Here is a 22,614-nt window from a genome sequence, read left to right as displayed (position 1 = left end):
AGAGTTGCCCGGTTGTCATGGAATTGTAAACTTCCATTTCTTCCTCATCACGTTATGGACTTCTTGATCACGTTGACTTAAGACTTGAGAAAACTTCAGAAGGGTTCTGCAAATGGAAATGCGTTCATCTATAAATCTGTGATTATTGGGATTACTGTTTCCAAGGTGAAGAATGAACTCTCAGCTTATAAATATTCTATTCTTGTTGCTTGTAGATGAGAAAATGCTGCAAATCTAACACTACCCTCATGCATGTGATGCTCACGGACATGCATCTATGTGCAAATGTGAAAGAGGGAGATTCTGTTGTTTGACAAGTGCATTTATTAAAAAGAAGCACAGGCTATGTGCACACTGTGATAACTTTTATTCTCTATGTGTAACATTTTTTATAGGTTGTAAAGTTGTTTTAGGTTTACTGGCGTGACTCTAGCATGTATGTGGGTTATCTTCACCAGCAGACTGACTGAAACAATGGCTGCACACTCCGAAATGATCTTTATGTGCTGTGGTCAGCCGTCTTTATCTCCTTCACCAAATGGGACACACACACACACACACACACACACACACACACACACAGAGAGAGAGAGAGAGAGAGAGAGAGAGAGAGAGAGAGAGAGAGAGAGAGAGAGAGAGAGAGAGAGAGAGAGAGAGAGAGAGAGAGAGAGAGAGAGAGAGAGAGAGAGAGAGAGAGAGCAAAGAGTAGTAGAGGGGACAATTCACCTTAATTAAGATTATTAAGCTCAAAGGATCAGCTCCATTTGCCTGTGCTGAACCTGAGGTGTGTTTTTTAGCCACTGATGTTGAATTTTCTATAAATAGCAATCGTCTCAATGTGTTATTATTCTTCAACACAAATACGTTCTTACTTTTTTATTCAGACAAGCTCACAATGAGCAGGTAGAGCTTCTGTGTCTTGCTCAAGGACACTTCAGCAGCAGCTCTTAAACCCCCCCCCTCGTCCTCTCTGTAAAGGAGCAGCCCGGCAGTCTATCTGACCGCCTTTTACCCACCCTGAAGATTTTGAGGCCGTGACGTATTTACTAACAGGGACACGCGAGTTTTCTCACCGGTGCTCCATCTGCTTGCGAGGGCGACTATTTGGGGAGATAAACTGCGCCTCGCTCTCGAGCCGCTCTGACCGTTTTCTTTCCGTTAACACCCGCATTTGTCAACAAGCTTACCTTCCCACTGCTCACTCCACCTCTGTCCACCGGGAGGGAAATAGCTGGAGTTTGCTCTCCACCGCCTCTTTTCTTCTTTGACCCTCCAAGATTGTGAATACCTTTGGAAGTTTTTGGACACGTTTTCCGACTTAAAAAAGTGAGATTTAGGTTACAGCCGAGGGCGCGAAAAAAAGATGCTGGATCGTGGTAACCCAACTTCTCTATCACTGGTCTTTGGATGCCTGGCCTGTCTTGTGGTGACCTCTGTTGTAAATGCAGACGGTAAGTTCACATTTTAAGCTATTGTAACAGAGGAAAACACCAAACACACAAATGTGACAAGAAAACCACAGACTTCATCACAAAGTCATTAAGACAAAGTTAGGGGTGGTGGCTGCGCACTAATGAAAGCGCGCGCTAACTAGTGGCACCTGCGTTGTTATCTCGTGCGTTTGGTAATCATCGCATTAGAACATTTTCCCTCTCGTCCCCATGAGGTTTTTTTTTTTTGCTCTAAAATAAACATTTAATCTGAAAAACACAACTTTATGTGTCTAATAAAGATCTGCGTGATGGATATAAATACTATTTGAGTGCGAAGCCATATTCAAGCTTATACAGCCTGGTTCGGTGTTTCCCTAGTTTTATCATTTGTAAAAATATAACACTTATTATTTTAAACATAATAGCACCCTTTCTTTAGTGTTACTGAACCTTGGCTAATGATGTGACAACGGGATGATAATGAAGCTACTGTGTTAATTGATGACACCTGTTGCCAATTAACCATCACAGGAGGAGGACAAGGCAAATACTTTTCTCCAGACACTGGCATGCAAGTGTAATGTTGTTGTTTAGAGTGATCATTGATACAAAACGTGTTATTTAATCTGCCCTTTAGCAGCTGGCGTCAAGTACGATTTTCTGTTTTGAAATTTGATGGAAACTGGCAATTTATGTGATAATAAGCTGTTAGGACAAACATGTCTTTATTAATTAATGATTTACACCTGCCTTTGTACTCTAATGAAAAGAAATATTAGAAATAATGTATTGTGGCAGATACTATGATAGGTATATTTGCAAATTGCTACTCCAAAGTATATCCTCCAAGTAAAACTGATTGCCTTCTTTAACATGGAGTCAGTGCTAGCTATGTGGTTTTTCAGAAGCCATTCCAATTAATGGCCAAAATATTTAAAATGTCAGTGGTGCTCAAAAACTAATGGCATATGGGCTGTATACATTAAAGCACAAATATAATATACTGTCAGAATATAGTCACTCTAATATCACTAACAGGCTTTTTAGCCTTCCCTGGTCATTTGTGATGTATTTATTCTTTTTCTTCATGTAGGAAGACAAAAAAGACAAGAGGATATTGTTTGGATTTTATTATAAGCCACAAAACATTTTAATAGTTTTATACAGCCATCCATTATCTAGAAGCTCACGGGTCGTTTTTCCTCCACCTACACTTGTCACTGTGATATACAAGAGGTTAATAACAGGTAATATGAAGGATGTTTTACTCCCTGTTCTTTCTCTTCTCAGGTCGAGTGTTTGTGTTGGACCGGAGGAACTCCTCCGACCTGCAGGGCTTCAGAGACGCTGAGCGCGCTTGTGCCTCACAACATGCCCGCTTGGCATCAGCGGAGGAGCTCCGTCATGCTGTGGTGGAGTGCTTCTTCTCCTCATGCACCCGTGGATGGCTCTATGGAGGCACAGTGGGGTAAGAAAAGCATAGAATAGAGGTATTTGCCCTCATTGTTTTAAGGAACATGTAGGGAGACTGCTGATTTCTCGAGATGTCAAAGGTCATTTGTAGTGTGTGTGCTTCTGTGTGTGTGACGGAGGTTGGACGAATGGATGAAAGAGAAAGGAAGTAAAGGCAGCAGCGGCAGTTAAAGAGAGAGCGGGAAGATAGAAGAAGAGAGTGACACATTTCAAGGGGGAAAGAGAAAAAGCAGAGAGGAAGAGAGGGAGAAAGACTCCTCTGTTCCTTCCTGGAGGAGGAGGGAATTCAGAGCCGGGGTGTCATGTCGACAACTGACTCCATTTACACCTCTCATCTCCACGGTAACATGAGACACAGCTTTCAGCACCCGGAGACAGGGACGGACACACGCACAAACACACAGACACAGAGCTGATTTGGGCCTGGAGGAAGTCAGGTACACTGATACAGTCAGGTGTCTGACGGACAACTTGTATCCTTAGCAGTAATTACAGAGGATAGAGAGAAAGTATTACAGTCGTCCTGTGGTTTCAAATATAGGCTGATAACAAGCCTGTAGGGTACATGGTGTTCAGTATTACATGGGTGGTGGTATGGCTTGTGCTTTTCAAAGTTGAACTGAATTACTATCCTGAATTCCTCAAAGACAACAGAGTACATAAGAACTTATTCCTCAAACATTTTCTTCCATAAAGCTAGCAGTACTAATGCAAACGTCACTCCAGATATGTGATACTTACGCAACTCTCAGTCTCTGCAAATTCTTCTTCTGGTGCTCCTACAAGTTCCTTCAGTGCATTAAATGCTTAATAAGATATTGTAAGCTGATGAATTTATGGTAAATGGTTTTTCTAAATGTTTTTCCTAAACCTTCACTCAGTGTGGAAATATTCAGTGTTACAAAACTGAACCTGCTTCAAAATGGTGGCTGCCTAAGAATGATGAACGTCTGGTTGGTGGAAAAGCTGACACACGTTTTTCTTTCTGTACACTCCCTGCTCTCTACGTGTTGAACAGCGGACATCAGCTTTCACACCAGTTTACCATGTTTCACAGTGTATCATCCATCTTTGGCTCTGTCAACCTGAGTTCATCTCCATCCCTCTTCATACCTCCTCCACCTGAACTTGCTTCATACCTTTCTGTGTTGGTGAAGAAAATTGAGGTTAATGTCACAATTGTCCAGAGGTTCTTCCGTTCCTGCTTGCTCCATGACCGGCTGCTTCTGGGTCTCCTGTCGTAGGTTCTCCTCGAGATCTTGTTCAGTGTCTCATACAGTCCGATCCGTTGAGTCATTTCATATTACCTCCTAGTTTATATTCAAGAAGTCAGAAGTTCCACACCACACTTCTCTGCACTGGCTTTAACTGAATTTCAGGCTATTTGTTAGTAGAAGTGTTAAGAAGTGGTTTATCACATAATGAGAAGTAATCATTTTAATTATTGGCTCATGTACTGTTGTGTTTTATTGTGTAGAAAAATACCTGTATCAGGTTAAATTGTGTGTAACAGGAGTGTCCTAATTGAGGATGTTAGAGACCAAGTTTGGCATTTCTTTTCTTTCTAGAATTTTTTATTTATGATGGTGACAGTGAAAGAGTTGAAATGGAGAGAGAGATGGAGAGGGATGAACATCCTCTGTCAGACCTGACACCCCTAAACCAGGATGTCCCAGTTTTGACATTTTCTTACATTTCATCCATTCATCACTCTTCTCGATCGGACATAGAAACGTTCAAAAGGCCAGCAATTACCTGAAATTAGCAAGTTAGGCTTAGAGTGCATATTGAATACTTCAATTTCAAATTATTTAAAAAGGCCCAACACCAGCATCTGATTATATGATATTACTTTGCAAGGTTTCTAATCTACATATTCAGGGTTTTTTTGGAGGCTGGGGTGTGAGTAGGGAGCGCACAGTCCATTTCTGTGGTTACATTTGTGCCGTGTTGACAGCTTTCCAGAAGGTTATGCTGTGGTGTGAGTGCCAGTTGACGTATAGTCTACAGTGTTGCATTGACATAATTTTTGGGTCTGTTGCATAACAACTTCTTCTCAGATCGACTCTCCTGTCTTAACATCTTCGTCTTACCTGTCAATCATAGATCTGCTGCCGTGGTAACCAAACCCAATAATACCAACAGACTGAATCTACACTCATACAAACACACACATCCTTGGGGTTTTCCTGTAGTTATGTCATGTAAGGTGAGCGTTTTGAGAAATGTTCAACTCAAGTGTACACTGCCTCTGGTAGAGGTCAATCTTTTTACTGTTCCCCGTCTCACTGTCTGTCTGTCTCTCTCTCTCTGTCGCCGTACACACACACACACTTAAACACACATACACACTCACAGATGCCTGCATGAGCTATAGTTTAATGTGAAAACAGTCTTTGTGATTTTTGTCTCTGTTTGAGTGTTTTCTTGGTTTTTTTCTGTCTTACTTCTCGTTTCTCTCTCTCAGACTTTTGTCCTTATAAGCAGAAGTTAGCGTGGCACAAGCATGCAGTATGACTCACACCGCTCTCTTCTCACAGTCTCACTGCACTGCCAGTCAAATTCTTTCCAATTACTGATGCTTTGATTAACTCAGTTATACAAGTTAGCGCGGACGCACACACGCGCACACACACACGCAGGCTCACATAGACTCACACAGATATACAAGTCTGGGCCGATACCCTTTTCATTTAATGATGCCTGATGAATAATTTTACCGGTCAAACCTGTTATTAATGAAAAGTGCAATTTGACTTTTAATGACATTTTTGAGCTCAGTGCAACTTTGCTTCAAATTTTCTTTCCACATGGGGTTGAGTGTTGCTGGGAGCTGCTATGGGAATGTGATTTGATTGGCCTGGGAAGTTTGAGTCAGTCTTATCTGGTGCTTTTGGATGATAAATGGTCTAATGATGCTATAAACCTTGGTAATAACGAGGCAACAAAAATAGACTATTTACTCAGCATTTTTAGCCATTGCAGCTTCTGGGCGTTGTGGATCGACCACATTATTCATTTGGTCCATGTGGAATACGTGTTATATTAAGTCCCCGATGTTTTGATTGTTCTATATGGAGCTGGCTGTACATGGGAACATCTATCCCTAATGTGCCATAGTGTGATAACATTATGCCACAGGCTACATCTGCTGATACTGCAGCATGTCTGAGCCATTATGTGTGTTCCTGGACTCTGATGTCATGCTGTAATTATATTTGAATAAGCAACAAATCTGATGGTAACTGAGGCAGCAGCAAGTCCTTAATACAGTATATATGTCGTCATGTTACGCATTTACACATATAAACCAGAGCTGCGGTTGTACACGTGATACCGTTCAGCAGAAATCTCTCTCGTGTCGGGTTCATCAGTGGTGGAATATGTGGTGGAAAAAAACAGATCAGATCTTTAATTCAGTAAAAGTACTACTACAGTGACGTAACATGTGCTCACAATCCTGCATTAACAATTCTACTTAAGCAAGAAAATGTACTTCACAACTAAAAGTACTTGTTCTGCACAAATGCCTCTCTGACTGATTACATTGGTAGATTGTTGATAGCTATGCCTCAGTGTTTAAGCAGCATTTTACTGTTGTAGCTGATCAAGGTGGAGCTAGTTTGAACTGTACTGTTAGTCCAGGGGTTCCCAATCCAACCTTGTGACCCTTTGGACCCTCCTCCAAAGGGTCACAAGATAAATCTGAGGCGTGGTTGGATGATTAATGAGGGTAGAAAGATGAAAAAAAATGATGGTCTGCTATACAAATTTGTAATTCTCTAATCTTTGCTTTTTGTTAAATATTGTATAAATATTATGTTACCTCTTTAGGCCTCCAACAGCTATTTAAATGAAGGGGAAGGGGACCCAACTAGACACTGCTTATTTCTGAGAGGCCAGAAACCTCAAAAAGGTTGGGAACCACTGGTTTAATATTTAAGAACGCATTGTATCTTTTTCAGTTAAATCTCAACCTGAAAAGAAACTAGTAACTAGAGCTGACAAATGAATATAGTGGAGTAAAAATCACTATACTGTCCTCTGAAATATTGTGGAGTAGAAGGAGGGGGAAATAATAAAGTAACTCAAAACTGTACTTAACAGTACTAGAGTAAATGTTCTAGTTAACTTCCACCACGGGGTGTGTACAAGATGTGAAGCTTAGGGAGCGTGTTTCTGTGTATGTGTGAGGGTGTGTTACAAATAAACACACTGGGTTTAATTATGACCACCCTCAATGCTGAAGTCCCTTATGGGTGCTTAAGTGCTTCACTGTAAGCCATCTGCTCTCGTATCTTGTTGAAACTATTGGGTGTGTTTCTTACTGTCTGCCTGTGTGTGTATCTACTGATTTCTAGAACCACGGTGTGTAATAGTGCGGGCAGTGCACTGAAAGCAGTGGATGTGAGAGCAGAAAATACTACAGAGGACACTGCACACCTGGATGCCTTCTGTATCAAAGACAAAGGTCAGTAAAGACACAAACACAGATGTATGCAGTCAGGATTTCTAAATGCGTACATTAAGCTGTGAGTGGCGATCGGGATATGAATGGACGAGCTTTGTGTGTACACTGTGTGTGTATCTGTGTGCAGTTCTCCTTCCTGAGATATTTACTGAGGTGTGAAAGAGGCTGTGTTCCTGCGTTCCTTCCATCTACACCTCTACTTTCAACACTCCATCCTGCAAATGTGTGTGTGTGTGTGTCTGTGTGTGTGTGTGAGTGTTTGTGCTTACTACGTCTATGTTTTTACTCATATCTGTCATCATGTACCAATCTATCAGCCTTCTCACGAATATGTAAGTGTGTGATGTGATCCATGAATGTACTTAAAGCCCCGATGGAGCTGAAGCTACATTCCACACACCTATTCCACTGGCATGGATCTGACAGGGGAGGGGGCCAGTCAGTGGTTAGTTTTGGATCCGACTATTATTGGACGCCACCCAGAAGAGATCTCTATCCCTTCCTCATAAACAGTAGAGCTACTGTGGCTGTTTATATACCACACACCCCGAGGCTGGAACGAGCACTCTGCTGTGGGAAAAATGAACTGTACAGATCCACTTAACACAGGGGAAAGCAATGACATAGCTTCACAGTCAGGGTTGTGGTTGTGGCTGCAGCTGTGGTTGTGTAGCTATGGTTATAGTTACGATAGTTACGATCGGAAGTGTGGATGTATGCTAGCCTCCATTATCAGGGCAACACACAACTTTTATGTTACAGTAAATAAAGTTAATTCTGTTGACTTAAAGTTGGTTTGAAGGGCCATTCCAATGTATTTTTGCTATTTTAATTCCATTTTCTATAAGCAAACAAAAACACATAGTTCTATGGTCTTTTAGTGTGTTTTTGTGCTTTATAGGAACTGTTTTTACGCAAAATGATGAAACCAAACTTTACATGTGGTAGCTATAATCAGTCACAGTGCATACTTTGATGCACCAAAATGGTTAGGAGTAATGTAAATGATAATGATTTGTACTAAATTGACTAAAACCAGCAAATATACTGGTTTTGTCTATTGTTTAAAGTAATGCTTCGGTAAGCTAAGTAGTTTACTTTAAATATACGCAACCTTCATTATAGAAAGAAACTTCCAATGTTCATTGTTTAATGTTAAAATAAATCAACAGCTGAATGTATTATTAAAATGTGTTTATTTGGAAGCATAAATAAGATAACGTAGAGTGTGTTTCCTTAGTGTAATTACCATAAAAAATTAGACAAGAGTCAGCACAATACATAGCCCTTATCTCATCCCAGTGGCATTGTTAGTGGCTTTGTTTGTCGAAATTACATCCACATTTTCCCAAAACCCCATTGCTTCCTGTCCCTTGAGTTGTTCTTATCGCTTTCTGTTTACAGATGGGATGGTGATGCTGTAAAGCTGGATGATAATAATGAATCATGTTTCATTAACCAGCCTGTGTAATATTGAATAGGGATAGCATCATCTTTATCTAAGAATTCAGTACAGTCACTTCCCACTTTGTATGTAGACTGTGTCTTGTGCCTTTTTCTTTTTCTTTTCTTTTTTTACATTAAATGCATCTCTGTGCTTATTGACAGGTGTGCCGTGTGGAGACCCTCCATCCTTTCCCAATGCCCGTCTGCAGGGTCACACTGGGTTTGAGATGGGTGATGAGTTGCTGTACACCTGTATGCCAGGTTATTTGATGCCCAGTGGACACAGTGCCTTCAGCCTGCTGTGCGACAGCTGTGGAGAGTGGTATGGACTGGTGCAGATTTGTGTCAAAGGTCAGAAGGTGTTAAAACTGTTTATCTTGGAGAGCAGGGCAGAAATGGCAATAGGCAGAAAGAAAAAGGCCCCGTTTTGATCATCCTCTTCAAAGTTATGAGTTTTGACCTAGACAGGAAACCGCACTGAGGTCAACCTCCTCACTTCCTTGCTTGTTATCTCCCAGTGTTGTTAGATGACCGCTGCTTGATTTCTGGATTTTGGGAAACAGAGTCTTAGTTGTGAGTTGGTAGGAAAATGGCTGCTATGACACATCAGCGTGACATGCCATAGTGTGGCCAGTTCATAGCCGAAGAAGAAAGAGTTTATGTAGACAAAATGCCAGGCCTGTGTCCACACTAACAGAGACGGAGTCATGTTTGTGCTCTAAAGCGGTGGTTCCCAAACTGTTCCAAGATAAATCTGAGTGGTCACATGATGATTTAAAGAGATAACAAAGGAAAAATATATTTATTTTATACAAAATTATATTTACCTTCGTCTCACTTCATGCTAGATTTTTATTTTCTAGTGATATACTGAATACTGTATTGATGATCTCATCTGACTCTTGGCAAGAAAGCAAATAAGCACATCTCTCAAAGTTTCTATTCCTATTTCTTTAAGGGGTCCTTATTCAAAAGTCTAAATTACTCCCACATTGTCAGTCATAAAATGAAAGTAATCTCTGAAGTGTTAATATACTTATATTTTTTGAGCTGAGCTGTATGATCATGAATGTAGAGATCTGATGTGACTTTGTAAGCTGATCGAGCATATGTTTCCTCGTCGTGTTTCCTCAGATGAGACTGAAAGTCATGTTGACTACGAGGACAAGTTCACAGATTCCTACGGAGAGGAAGAGCATCCCAGTGAGAGACCACAGGAGGCTCATGGCGAAGTGTACGAGGAGGTGCATGGAGCTGCAGGAGCTGATCTGAGTCAAGAGCAGCAAGAGACAAGCTTTGGTGTTGAAGTAGAGGAGGAGCATCAAGACCAGCATGGAGAAGGAGGAGGAAAGGTGATTGGTAGAAAATTTGAAGGTGCTATAGAAGGAGGGGAAAAAGACAGAGAAAGGGCTATTGAAGACTTTATAGGCCATCCGAGGTGGGAGCAGGAGAGGAGAGAAGTGGTTAGGATAGATGCAGCTCCGGCCACAGAAGCATCTGTCTCTCTTCTCTCCCAGAAACACATGTTCTGGTTCCCTTCTGAGGCCTTTCAGGAGGAGGGACATCCTGTCTCCACCAATCCCATCACACAGACTACACAGAGAGCCTCAGGCGCTCAATCAGAGGAGAGCAGAGAACATGAGAGCCAAGAGAGGCACCACCCACCACACACTAGTGATGCTGGCGACCATGATGATGACCACGAGCGAGAAAGCTACGATGATCATGATACAGATGCCCGAGATGATCATGACGACAGCCACCATGACGTCCATGAAAACAGCCGCCATGATGATCGAGATGACCTCAACAGTCACCAGGATGAAGATGATCACGATGATCATGTGACACATTACATTCCAGCTCAGCGTGATGATCTTGATCGACGGGACCGCCACGAAAAACACGGCGACGATCATGAAGACCATTATGACATGGGCGAACATGAAGATGATCGGGTTCGCTACGGCAGCCAAGAGTACGATGATCGAGATGATACTTACGACGAACACGAGAGCTATGAGGATCATGAGGACGTGACTGACGATCATGACGATCGAGAGCATCCTGAAGCCTCTAAGGAACATCCAGACCCTGACGACCATGTTGATGGTGAGGACCATTATGACATGGAAGAGGATGGCAACGACCGCTACACTGATCACGATGATCATGACCCCGATGACCATGACAGCTATGATGATCACGATAGCCATGAAGATGACGGCGATGGTCATCAGCATGTAATCTTTTCTATAGCAACAGAAGAGCGTAAGAACGGCACTCAAAAGGGAGCAGGAGGAAAGACCACCACAGATCAAACCTGGCTAGACGGATACCCTGTCGTTCCAGAGGAGACAGAGAAGAGTGACTCCACAACAGAAAGGGTGGGACCAGAAGATAGAGAGAGGGGGACACTTGCCAGGACAACAGACCGACCCAATGAGGTGGAAATTCGTAGACCTGTCCCTTACACCAGCTCACCTGAGGAGCATGAGTCTCCCACCACAGAACCTGAACAAGAGGGAGTGGAGGAGGTGTGGCCTGGATTCATTTCCACAGCTGCTCCTTCCCCTGACCATTTAAAGCCCTCAGACTCCCCCTCATACTCCGACACCCTTGACTACAACACACAACAAGCAGATCCCACTCGCTCCTGGCAGGGTGACCTCACTAAGCACCCCTTCCTCGATTACAGCCCAGCTCCTCCAGTGCATGACGGCGACATCCTCACCGGAGTGATGGAGGAGCACACTGTGCACAACCTGCCTGGTGAGACTGGTGAGAGGGCGGAGATAGAAGGGGAGATCGGGGAGACGATCTGTACAGGTGATGACTGCCCTCCACGTCCTCCGAGCTCCTCCGGCCACGGCCCCACGGTAGCTGCCATAATCGTGGCGGTGTGTGTGGTTGCTGCGGCGATCATCATTGGGGTGTGGTGTTACCGACGGCAGCAGCAGAAGAGCTCAGTGTACGAGATGAATGGGAAAGGCCAAAGTCAGACCAGACAGGGCCAACAGATAGAGATGCAGCAAAAAGTGTAAGAGCAAGAGATGAGGAAAGAAGGACACTGACGGAGGGCAGAGACATTCAGGAGTGATGGGACGATTCAGATGAATATGAGAGGAGAGCACAGCCCTTCATCTTACTAGAAACTCCTGCATCATTGAAGATTTTGGATAGGTATGAACAGATGAGTTGTGCTACAGCCCTGTATTAAACAGCAAAATCTTACCTGTGGGATGCACAAAATTTAGTAAAGCAGTAAGAACTGATGAAACAATATATTAGTAATTCTCTTTCCCTCCCACTTATCAATTCAAAGGAAATTCACCCATCTTTATCATACCTATTCATTATTTTCAACGCTCTACCATTTAGCTGAGCAGTGGAGGGGCTGTGTCTGGACTGGACTCAGCTCCAGGAACAGAAAAAAGAGATTGTAAGGAAATGTAGGAAAACCACAAGAAGGCCTGCCTGCCTGGAAATATGAACTGAGACTTCAACCTCCAAAGCTCTTGGACATTGTGGTAAAGATTCTCTGTGTTACCTTTCTGTTGTTTTTGTTGACTTTATTGAGTGCTTGCTCTGTTGATGTGTATTGTTCTGGAATTATCAATCTCAATCTTTTTTTTCTGTTTATTGTGTTTTTAAAAAAAAAAACTATCCCACTTATTACTCTACGACGAGCGCTGAAGTTCAGAGCACTAAAGATCATGGCAGCAGATTTGGGCAGGTTGTCCTGAATGAACGACCCGGCTTCTGTCAGACCAGCATGAGAAAAAAAAAAAAGGATGATGATGATGGTTAGACCAGATGAGAGAGTGGGATGAGTGGTATGAAGAGAACTGAAAGGGGAAAGGAAAGGAAAAAAGGGGCCAGGGGATGGTACGAGTACGAAGTATGACGGTAGAAACATTTGAAGACTTTACTGCCTCTGTTGGTTTTGACAGTCAGCTGGTGAGAAATACAGAGTGGGTGTCCAGACTGCAGACTCAACCCCATGTGTGTGTGTGTGACAGAGAGAGAGAGAGAGTGTGTGTGTGTGTGTGTGTGTGTGTGTGTGTGTGTGTGTGTGTGTGTGTGTGTGTGTGTGTGTGTGTGTGTGTGTGTGTGTGTGTGTGTGTGTGTGTGAGAGAGAGTGATAGAGAGTATGTGTGTGTGTCTCAGGTTCGTGCAATCTGCCGCTCAGCGGTACGTCGTGTTTGAAGTTTCCAACTGAGGATCCAGAGTGGATGCTGACGGCATTCAGACCAACCAGAGATCAAACATTGTGGTGCTGCCATGGAAACAGAGAAAAACTACCCCAAATGTTATAGTTAAAAGATTAGTAGTATTCTGAAATATTGTTTTTTCATAAATGTTCATGAAAGAGTGGAGCTGGAGAGCCTGTGACTTTAGGTTAAAATTAGGGCTGGACCTCATGATAAACATACATAGATGACATTTAGCTCTACAGTATAATGATAAATGTGGATTATATATATATATATATATATTTCTGCTATGTTCTGATTAATTACAGTATGAGCGGTTAAAGAGGCTCTTCAGCACAGAACTGTCAGATTATTGGTTGATCGAATTTATGGTAAGATATCACTGGTTGCTGAAGGAGTTGTAAATTCAAACAAATGTGAATTCATTTTTCAATTTGTTTATCAAAAAAATTTGATATAATTTATGTGAGAAATTAATAATGAGTGATTTGATTAATTTGGTTGTCCAGCCCTAGTTCAACAAAATGAAAGATTCAATTGTAGCACTGTGTTATTCTGTGATATTTACACTTTTGCTGTTTCCATATTGTGCCATGAACTTGGGAACAAGCTGAATTGCTATATTTGAAAAGCTCATAAAAAGGTGCAAATGTAAATAAAGTAAAATAGTCATAAGAGGGTTTAAACTTAGATATTAGAGCTTGTAATTTTAGTGATGTATAAATGAACTACGTTACAATAACTTAATAGTGTTTTACTTCTGATAACTGTCAACAGTGGGTGGTGGTTGGTAGAAAAGACACTTTATTGTGTCATCAGTTATGAATGATGATTACATTTTTTCTCATATGTTTCTAACAACATCCAGTGTTTTCAATTGTAGGATTTTGATGGGTTAAGTGAATAAGAGCCAATTTCTTTCCCAGACTGATTTAATTCAGTCTTTTTCTTTATCTTGATGTCTGAAACTATATCGACACTATTCATGGGCGAGGGCATGGGGAATGAAGTACCTGTTGTCTATATGTTTCTGTAAATATAAATCTATGGCTGTGTTAACTTGCTGTACATACTGTTGCATAACTGGTGTCTAGAAAATCACCTCACCAAGACAGTCAAGGACATATAACGTAGAGATTTCCTCTTTATACGCAGGGTCAACTCATTTCCACTCCTCAAAATCTCATCCAGTGCCTGTTACACGTACTATTCCACTCTGCTGTTGAAACACAAGTACTGTACACTGAAATAAAAACCACACTGTGGATAATCAAGGAAGGACCTGTTTGATTTCACACCAGATTTTCCACATGATCTGATGCCTCCAGACTGATAGTAATCATTATCAATGTTAAAACACTGAGGTTGAATGAGTCACTTGAGTTTTGTGAACACTGTTTTTTCATTGTGTCTGATTCACATGATGCTTCAATGTTTCCCTTTCGCCTCCATTTCAAACAGCCTGGTGTGTGTGATGGCAGGATGAAGTGTGTAGTTCATATGTGTTCCCTAAGTCACAATAAACTCCTAAACATGTGACTAATGCAATCATTATTGTAATACATGTGGTTTTAACTCTTGATTTATATTTTATTTCCAACAGGGTCAAACTGATACATTTATTCATGGAGATAAGGATCTCAAATTGCATTGTCAATAGTGCATTGTTCACCATTCATTGTGTAAGTGTGACCTGTGACGTTGACCTGTGACCTTGACTCCTGACAACTAGCCTTTTATCTTAACTTTTATCCGAGCTCCTTTAACCAGCCATTGTCCCCAACATTTCGAAAAAAGAAGAAAAGAGAGAAAGATGTAAGATAAAGCATTGTTGAGGAAGAGGCAGTAAAAGAGAAACAGGTAAATATAGGCGAGAGAGGAACAAGAACGCAGAGCTGGAGACCGAGAGAGACACAGTCACACAGAGGGAATGTTCCCCTGTGGGTTTTTAACATCACTGTGTGACAAACTGCACAGAGACTCAATGTTCAAACATTATTAAACAACTCAGTGTTTTCTCTGGCCATGTCTGCGCAGCACAGCCCTGGGTTTGGTCTAAAGGACCCTTGCAAACAGCCTGCTTTTCACAGATTCAGGTCTTTTTCAAACATTCCCGAGGTCCCCTCTCTAAATTGTGATTTTTTGCTGACTCTAAATTTTTGGATCTTAAGACATGAATTTAGGCTTTGTGCAATTGTAACAAGTATATTTCACTATTTTGTAACATTTCATAGACCAAAACCAGCAACTGTATTACGACAACACTGCAATGATTACTTGAGAGATCTCATGTTAGGAAAGTTATTTTATCATGAAAAGGACCATTTTTGAAAGACAACATCTATGATTCACAGTGGAGGAATGAATTCATAAAACAGTAAGTAAAAATATTTCTATATCTGTTATTTTCATTGACCTTAAATCATTCAGCTACTGTGCTTAATGTCTGTACCTCTGAGCTGGATATTTTATGTGGCAAAAATATTCAGGATGTGGAGCTGCAGGGTAAAAACACAGTGACCAATCAGAGCATCTTACAAAACCCAATAAATACAAACTGGTGCTTTTTCTGTTGTTTGTGTTTGTTTTTCAGTGTTTCAGCAGAGTTTCCAACGTGGACTATTCATTCTCTTCCAGGAACTCATCTATAAACTCCACCACCTCCCCCTGTGGACACACACACACACACACACACACACAAAAAGAATCAACCAGAGACGATTCATGAGGGACTGTTTTGTTTCAATGTGACATTTTGCACAGAGTGAATCAGCATAAATTCTCCCACAAGCAGTTCTATCTGTGATTTCTCATACCTGGCATTACTAAAGAGATTACAGTGAAGAAGTGAATGGTATTTGCCACATACAGCATGTAATCCTGGCTTATGTTGGGTTGCCCTCATGGCCACAGTCCTTGTGCTGCATCACAATAACTTAAAGAAATGCGGTGTCGTGCTGCCACCCCATGGCTGTCTGTGATATTGCAGCCTGATAAAGACAGGGCCCACATTGTACTGCAGGGCATCATGTGACCAGACAGAAGAATCCAGGGTTTTTCCATAAGTTACACAAGGACAAAGCCTATGAGAGCTGCAAACAACCTCATCCAAAATCTAGATGATTTCATGGGAATTGTGTCAGTCTATGTATAAACTGTATCTTCTGTTCCCTTCACTTTCCTAAAGATACTGTAACCTCTCGGCTGGAAGCATCCTGTGATGCACTGACACACAAAGAAATGTAAACACAGGTACGCACCTCATCATCGCTTACGAGATGCTGTCTGGAGAACTCCAGCATCTGTAGCTGCAGGGTGGTCTGATTGTAGTACCGCACTGACTCCTGCAGCAAGCACACAACAAGACACACAACAAGACAAAATAGTGTGTTATAGTAAAACAAAGACACAACACAGGGACAGGGGGCAGAAGCCAAATGCCAGTTTCACGTGTAGTCAGTCCAGAAAACCTTACAGGAATAGCGTCTGAGAAATGAGCTTATGTGCTTATTTGTTTCATTGCTGAGAGTTAGATTCAGATTGATACCACTGAGCTGCTTACCAGCAGCAGGTTAGCTGAATGTAACACAGAGACACAGCTAGTCTAGTTCTGTCAAAAAAAAAAAAAATGCGAAAAAGTCACTGCACCTTCCCAAGACATACACACAACCTCTATAAAAGCACAACTTGACATTTTCACACTTGGGTTTTTAGATGGTTTAAACAAATGGGATATAAGGTTTTCATCAGTGAGTTTTGGAGGGGCTGGTAGGGGAACTTTGTTACCTTTAGGTCACTTGTTCAAGGCTCAAGGCTTTTTACAACAACCAGTGGTTTTACCAGCAGTTGTGAGTTGGACCATTTCTTGGGTGGGAGCAGTGACTTCCTGGAGTCTTGTCAACACCGTGAGGTTTTCAGGAAACCAGCAAAGACTCCTTCCAGAGTATTTTGGGGACTTATGCTAAGCTAAGCAAACCAGCTGGTGGCTGTAGCTTCATATTTACCACACAACATGATAATTTTGAACTATAAGCAAAAAAGTGAGTAATCATGTTTCCCAAAATGTCAAAAACAACAAAAAAGAAAACGTTCTGCCACTCTTAGGCAGAGAGAGAGGAAAAGTTTAACACTTAAAAGCCTTTATTTAGCTAGTCAGGCATACTGGTGAGGATGAAGCTGTTTCAGACAAATAAATATGACTTTTTTCCTTGAAAACTTTTTTTTCCCACCACACAGGGACAGGAACTGTTTATGCTTCAGTTCGAGTGTATAAGGTGTGTAATCATTAACATGTCTCACTGATCTGGGGAGGAAGTCCTCTTCTGTCAGCCCCCACTGGCTTTTGTGAAACTTGTAATAAGCCACATTGTTCTTCATGACTTCATCACTGGGGTCAAACAGCATGTAGCTGACTGCACATGGTACTGCGTTCTTCAGGTCATTCACTGAAAACACAACAATTAACATTTCATCCAGGAATCTTTCTTGATTAAAGTCAGACAAATACAATTGACCGTAGAAACTAATAAGAGTTCTCCAGTCAAAGGTGTAGGTAGGAGTAAGGAAAAATGTGGGTCAGGGATCACGAAATGCTACTCACATTTATAATAGGCAAACTGCAGGTAGTGGTACATGGTGGCCACAAACTTCTCAACAATAAATCCCCCTACAACAGGTGTCAGGTCATTTTCACACCTCACTTTCCTCTCAAGGACTTCTATGTAGTGATCTGCAGAGAAAAGAAATCAACAGAGACTGCTTGACTTTTCAGAGAGATGAAAAATGACATTAAAAAATTGGATGAAATTGAATAATAACATAAATGTATTGGAGAAAAACAGGCTGGAGGAGCCTATTCAGCTAGTGGAAAAAACTAAATGTAGAAATGTACTGACCGGCTATGGAGGGGTAGAATTCTTTAAAGTCTTTGACGTCCCTCGGGCCCTCAGACGCAGCCAGACACTCGTCGTAGACCTTGAAGAAGTCCCTCAGAGCCAGCTCCATGTCTGACACTGAGGTACGGAAGTTGTCCCCATTATACGCCCTCACTGCACGCACAAACAACGTCTGGAGTACCATGTGACGAAAAACACCCACAAATACAACAATCAGTCACTAAATGGTAATTCATTCAATGATTGAGTTATTAAAACACTTGGTTAACATTCACTTCCTTATCAAAGACAATGATAAAAAATATATATATAATATAATGGTATATTTAATTATCAGTATCACTATGTTTGCATCAGGGTTATAATACATTTTCTACATTGATGGCTCCTAAAAAGATCAATTTGTGATGACAGATCTCCCTTAGATAACATTTGGCACGAGTCAAAAATGTTTAAGCAACAATTTTGCAGTTACAAATGATTTTTTATTTTTGCTGAAACAAATTGGCATTCAACATAATGCCCTAGTAGTTGAGATGTAAACCATGTGGCTGCAGCATCCACAGTTCAGTTCTAGCTGAAGGCCTTTGCTGAATCCAACACCCTTCTCTCCCCATGTTTCCTGTCTGTATCTAAACACTGTTTACTATTTATTAAAGGCAAAATCCCAAGAAAGAAAGATCACCTTTTAAAAAAAGATTGGTGAATGAAATTGTGTTTCTCTCAGGGCCAGGACAAAATCCTCCATCCTCCTCATTTTGCTGGGGCCAACCACAGCCAGCTACCACATCAGCACACCCACAGAGCCAATAATAGGATTGTTTGCGTGTGTGCACTTATGAAGACATGTGGGTATGGGTGTGACTCCTGCATTCATGCAGTCTTCTCATGTGTGTGTGTGTGTGTGTGTGTGTGTTTGTGTACCTCATAGGATTTGGTCTCCAGGTCTTTGAGGTGCTCTTCAGCCCCAGGCAGACTCTTGTAGTAGGCCATGTTCCTCTGCATCATATCATCATCTGGGTGTTTCAGCAGGAAGGTGTGGGCAGCAGACACCGCCTTGGCCAGGTTGTCAGACTGAGACAAACACATATTGTCAACACCTATTTTTTTTTTTCACTAATGTATCAATAACTCTGAATGTTTAAAGCTTCTGTAAACAAGATTTTAAAAATAATGTAATGGCAAACAATTATGCAACTTTATAGTGCAGTAATGGCATCCTGGGGAGAGAACGAAGCCACGCCCCCTCTGAACGCCTTGTAATCAGAGTTTCTCTCTTGTCTCGTGTCAGTGCATGCGGGCGTGTGTGCGTGTTAGTGCATGTGAGTCCCTCATGTTGATCCATTGGTCCTCCCCAAGTTTATGAAGACACACGGACAGCCTGCACATCAGCTGGCACAGTGCAATATGCAGAGTTCAGGTAGAACCCACCTCGCAGAATTTCCTCCATTGAAGAAACAACATTTCCGTCTAAAAAGGCCTCGGAAAAAGAAAAAGATATGACCAGAGCACAGATGGACTGGTCATGGGGAGTTTTCTTCTCCTGTGTGTGTAAGTACCTTAATGGCTACATAGTGCTACATGTGTGTTTTCATTAGTGACCAGCTACAGCAGGCACGATAACGTTAGCTAACCTGCTGTTACCGACATTATGAATCTGTTTGGAAAATGTTGCTGCTGCTAGCTTGCTAACTTCTAGCTTTGCTGTGGAGCATATCACGTCGATGCTAGTGTGACAGACTCTCCCCAGTTTACTATGTGTTATGCTTTTTGAGGTTTGTCCATGGATGTATTATAAGAACATGGTTGTGTGGATGTATTATAAATTCTTATAATATATCTATGGGTGTGTCCCCTGGGCATTACTGTAGGGTTGCCGTAAATTGCTTTTAGTTGTCGGAAACTGTTTTGGGGTCATGTCTGGAGGCAGGAATAAAGAGAAGTCTGGCTACTGTCACTGACACGTTTTGTTTAATTTGATATTAAAATGCACAGTTAGCCGAACCCCAAACGCTCGGTTACATTGGTGTCTTGGTTGTTTGCGCTGTTTTCTTAGATTAGCTCCCTCAGTTTAGCTAGGCGGCTATTCTGTTTCAAGTATCGCGATAAGTTGGATCACGGAGACGGAGTATGATCAACAGTAGCCTCGCCTCTTTAATTTATTTCTTTTGCTTAGTAATACTATCTGAAACCACTAAGACCATATAATATGATTTATTCATTTTCATACAAATCACGCCATTCAGTAGCCCCTCAAGTCTCATGTTGGCTTTGGCTAAACTGTGGTTTAATTTTTACTCATAAATTACTTTGATTTATTATTTTATTGCCCATGAAAAGAGATCTATTCCTGTCTAGTCTGGGCAGATGGAACGATCTCAATGACCAACAACTCATTCAGTGTTCACATTGGCAGATTAGTTTTGATTTAAGTCATTGAGAAATCGTGAAGCCTAAGTGAAACTTTAATAACTTTTGTACTTGTGGTAAAGTGGATTCAAACCACACCAGGAAAATGACCCCCACCCTACCATTATCTTGCACTTGTTTAATTGATGTAGTACTTCCTACATAAATGAAGGTCTTGTATCGTGCCTCATTTGTAAGTCTCTTTGAATAAACGCGTCTGCCAGATAAGTAAATGTTGCCTAAATGAACACCAGCTGCACCTGTGTGGAAGCATCTGCATTTGTTATGTTCCTCATTTCATTTACATTATTCAGGTTTTTCCTTTTGGCTTTGATTTGACACCTCAGTATATTTATGTTTGTATGGGGTAAATAAACCTTAACCGTCACAACTACACATCCCTGAATGTAACCACAATTCTAATTTTAAACCTGAGCTTTTAACACTAAATTAACTGTGATCCAAAAGCAAGCAGGGACTTTTTCTTGCAGAAATCCTTTTTAGACAAGCACGCACAGGATTTTATTAGTGTCTCTATCCTTGGTAAGATTTTTACGTCTTCATAATAACACAAGCAAGTATCAGTAGGAGTTCAGGTCTCCTGTTTTGCAGAACAGAGCCCCCCCCTGTGCACCCGTGGCATGTACTGTAGGTGACGTCAGGAAAAATCACTGTCAGTGACATTAAAATAGAAACGGTGGGTGCATTAGTGTCCACAATGAAGAATAAGTAAAGCTATCAATTTATTGTCTATTGATAGTCACCATACAGTAGACAAACCTGTGATACCATATAAGTCCTACCGGTTTGATTTTGATGGATTTGGGTAATTTCCAGCAGCCTGGCGGCCCCACATGATACAGATGTTTGCTTACCTTGAAGTAGGCGTACTGCAAGTATTTGTACGGCTCTCTCCTCTCAAATTCATCTATGGTGTCCCGGCTGGGCATGGTCTGTCTGAAAGCGGGCAGCCCCTGCTTGCAGCGCTTAAGACACTGTGCCCTCTTCATAACGTTGCCAAACGCCCGCAGCTCGGGAAACTCCGCAAACTTCTGCTCGTCGTCCAGCCTCACGGAGCTGCAGTTGAGGTTGCAGAAGGCCTCGCTGTCCCGCAGCAGCCGATAGAGCCGCAGAGACACCTCTATGTACTCCACCGTCTCCTTCCACTTCTCCCCGGTGTACTGGTCCAGTGCGTATTTGTAAGCGGACTCCAGAGGCATCAGCTCATGCCTTGGAAAACTCCTGAAGCTGTATTTTTCATACTGGGAGTTCACAGCACAGATGGAAAGGGCGATTAATAGCGCAGCAAAAAGTTGGGAAGAAGTGGAGGGTGCCATTTTTTAAAGTTTGGTCAATGGTGGAGAGGGGCTGGGTTGGATGATCCCGGACGGTCCGTGTGCGTGGGTCTCAAGGACCGCCTCAAGTTCCACCACGTATCCGGACAAAGCCTCCCCTCCCCCGGGCGCAGGGCAGGATCAGTCTCTCCGGCAAGTGGGGGCTGCTGGAGCTGCTCCTCCCACTAAATCACAAGTAAATCAGAGCTGTTGCTCTGCCCATATACAGTACAAGTAAAAACCCGAGACCTTTTATAACACGGACCTTTTATAACACAACATCATAACTGTTACAGCAATTTCTACACTTTATTTCGGTTGGTGATTTTGCAAAGAGTTGGGTTTACAAGGAAACTGGTTATTATTGCATAAAATACTTCTTTCTAAAGTGTAAACCTGTTTCCTCTCGGCTACTAATTAAACCCCTGGGGAGAGTGGATTGTCCCTCCTCCTCCCGCTGCCACGTAGAAACATTCCTGCTTGGTCTACCCCCACCCCCCACCCCCCACCCCCCCTCCAAGGACCTAAATCCCACCAACACAACAGGATCCATGTTCACCATAATCTAAGAGCAGACTTTATGTGTTCTGCTAATAGTTAAAAATCTGAGTGCAAATCAGAGGCGTAGCCAGATGTTCGCATTATTCTTATTTAAATGGATCCAGAGGGATGTGCTGCAGCTGAGTGGAGACCCCTACGTTACCACGTTGACACATCTCAGAGGCTGCACTGCGCAGGACCAATACGTGGTGCCCAAACTACCCCATTCAATCTCAAAGAGAGTCAAGCCAGCTAGAAAGAGAGAGAATGGGACAGGAAATATTTCAAAATAAGAGCACCACTAACCACCCTAAACCTTGATGTTAATTTGTTTTTGCTTCACACAGACATCATTGCATATATTTCCAACCTTGTTTAGTTGTGTTTAAGTACTAA

At 41.9% G+C, this 22,614-nt stretch overlaps 2 protein-coding genes across 2 annotated transcripts; one reads left to right on the top strand and one right to left on the bottom strand.

Annotated features, from left to right (window-relative positions):
• The first annotated feature begins 1,066 nt into the window (after window positions 1-1,066).
• On the top strand, window positions 1,067-15,598 carry susd5 (sushi domain containing 5). The gene is made up of 5 exons (XM_056399051.1): window positions 1,067-1,451; window positions 2,724-2,901; window positions 7,268-7,377; window positions 8,986-9,174; window positions 9,958-15,598. Exons 1-5 carry the CDS (start codon window positions 1,364-1,366, stop codon window positions 11,865-11,867), a joined length of 2,475 nt encoding a protein of 824 aa, XP_056255026.1. The 5' UTR covers window positions 1,067-1,363; the 3' UTR covers window positions 11,868-15,598.
• crtap (cartilage associated protein) lies at window positions 15,333-21,817 on the bottom strand. Its single transcript, XM_056399053.1, has 7 exons — window positions 21,220-21,817; window positions 18,860-19,009; window positions 17,936-18,107; window positions 17,641-17,769; window positions 17,340-17,485; window positions 16,301-16,384; window positions 15,333-15,707 (listed from the first exon to the last, which is right to left on the bottom strand). The coding sequence occupies exons 1-7, from the start codon at window positions 21,679-21,681 to the stop codon at window positions 15,660-15,662; spliced, it is 1,191 nt and encodes a 396-aa protein (XP_056255028.1). The 5' UTR covers window positions 21,682-21,817; the 3' UTR covers window positions 15,333-15,659.
• Window positions 21,818-22,614: the final 797 nt, after the last annotated feature.

This window comes from Seriola aureovittata, chromosome 16, assembly GCF_021018895.1.
Source record: "Seriola aureovittata isolate HTS-2021-v1 ecotype China chromosome 16, ASM2101889v1, whole genome shotgun sequence".
NCBI lineage: Eukaryota > Metazoa > Chordata > Actinopteri > Carangiformes > Carangidae > Seriola > Seriola aureovittata.
The sequence above is the reverse complement of the archived record's forward strand: the minus strand, read 5'-3'. Positions and strand labels throughout refer to the sequence as shown.

Excerpts from the sequence above, each read along its gene's own strand:
- susd5 (XM_056399051.1), top strand. The coding sequence starts at position 1,364 with ATGCTGGATCGTGGTAACCCAACTTCTCTATCACTGGTCTTTGGATGC. Across the intron at positions 1,452-2,723 it reads CTCTGTTGTAAATGCAGACG|GTCGAGTGTTTGTGTTGGAC; the intron begins GTAAGTTCACAT and ends TTCTCTTCTCAG. Across the intron at positions 9,175-9,957 it reads GGTGCAGATTTGTGTCAAAG|ATGAGACTGAAAGTCATGTT; the intron begins GTCAGAAGGTGT and ends GTGTTTCCTCAG.
- crtap (XM_056399053.1), bottom strand. The coding sequence starts at position 21,681 with ATGGCACCCTCCACTTCTTCCCAACTTTTTGCTGCGCTATTAATCGCC. Across the intron at positions 19,010-21,219 it reads TGCAGTACGCCTACTTCAAG|TCTGACAACCTGGCCAAGGC; the intron begins GTAAGCAAACAT and ends TGTTTGTCTCAG. Across the intron at positions 17,770-17,935 it reads ATTCTACCCCTCCATAGCCG|ATCACTACATAGAAGTCCTT; the intron begins GTCAGTACATTT and ends TTTTCTCTGCAG.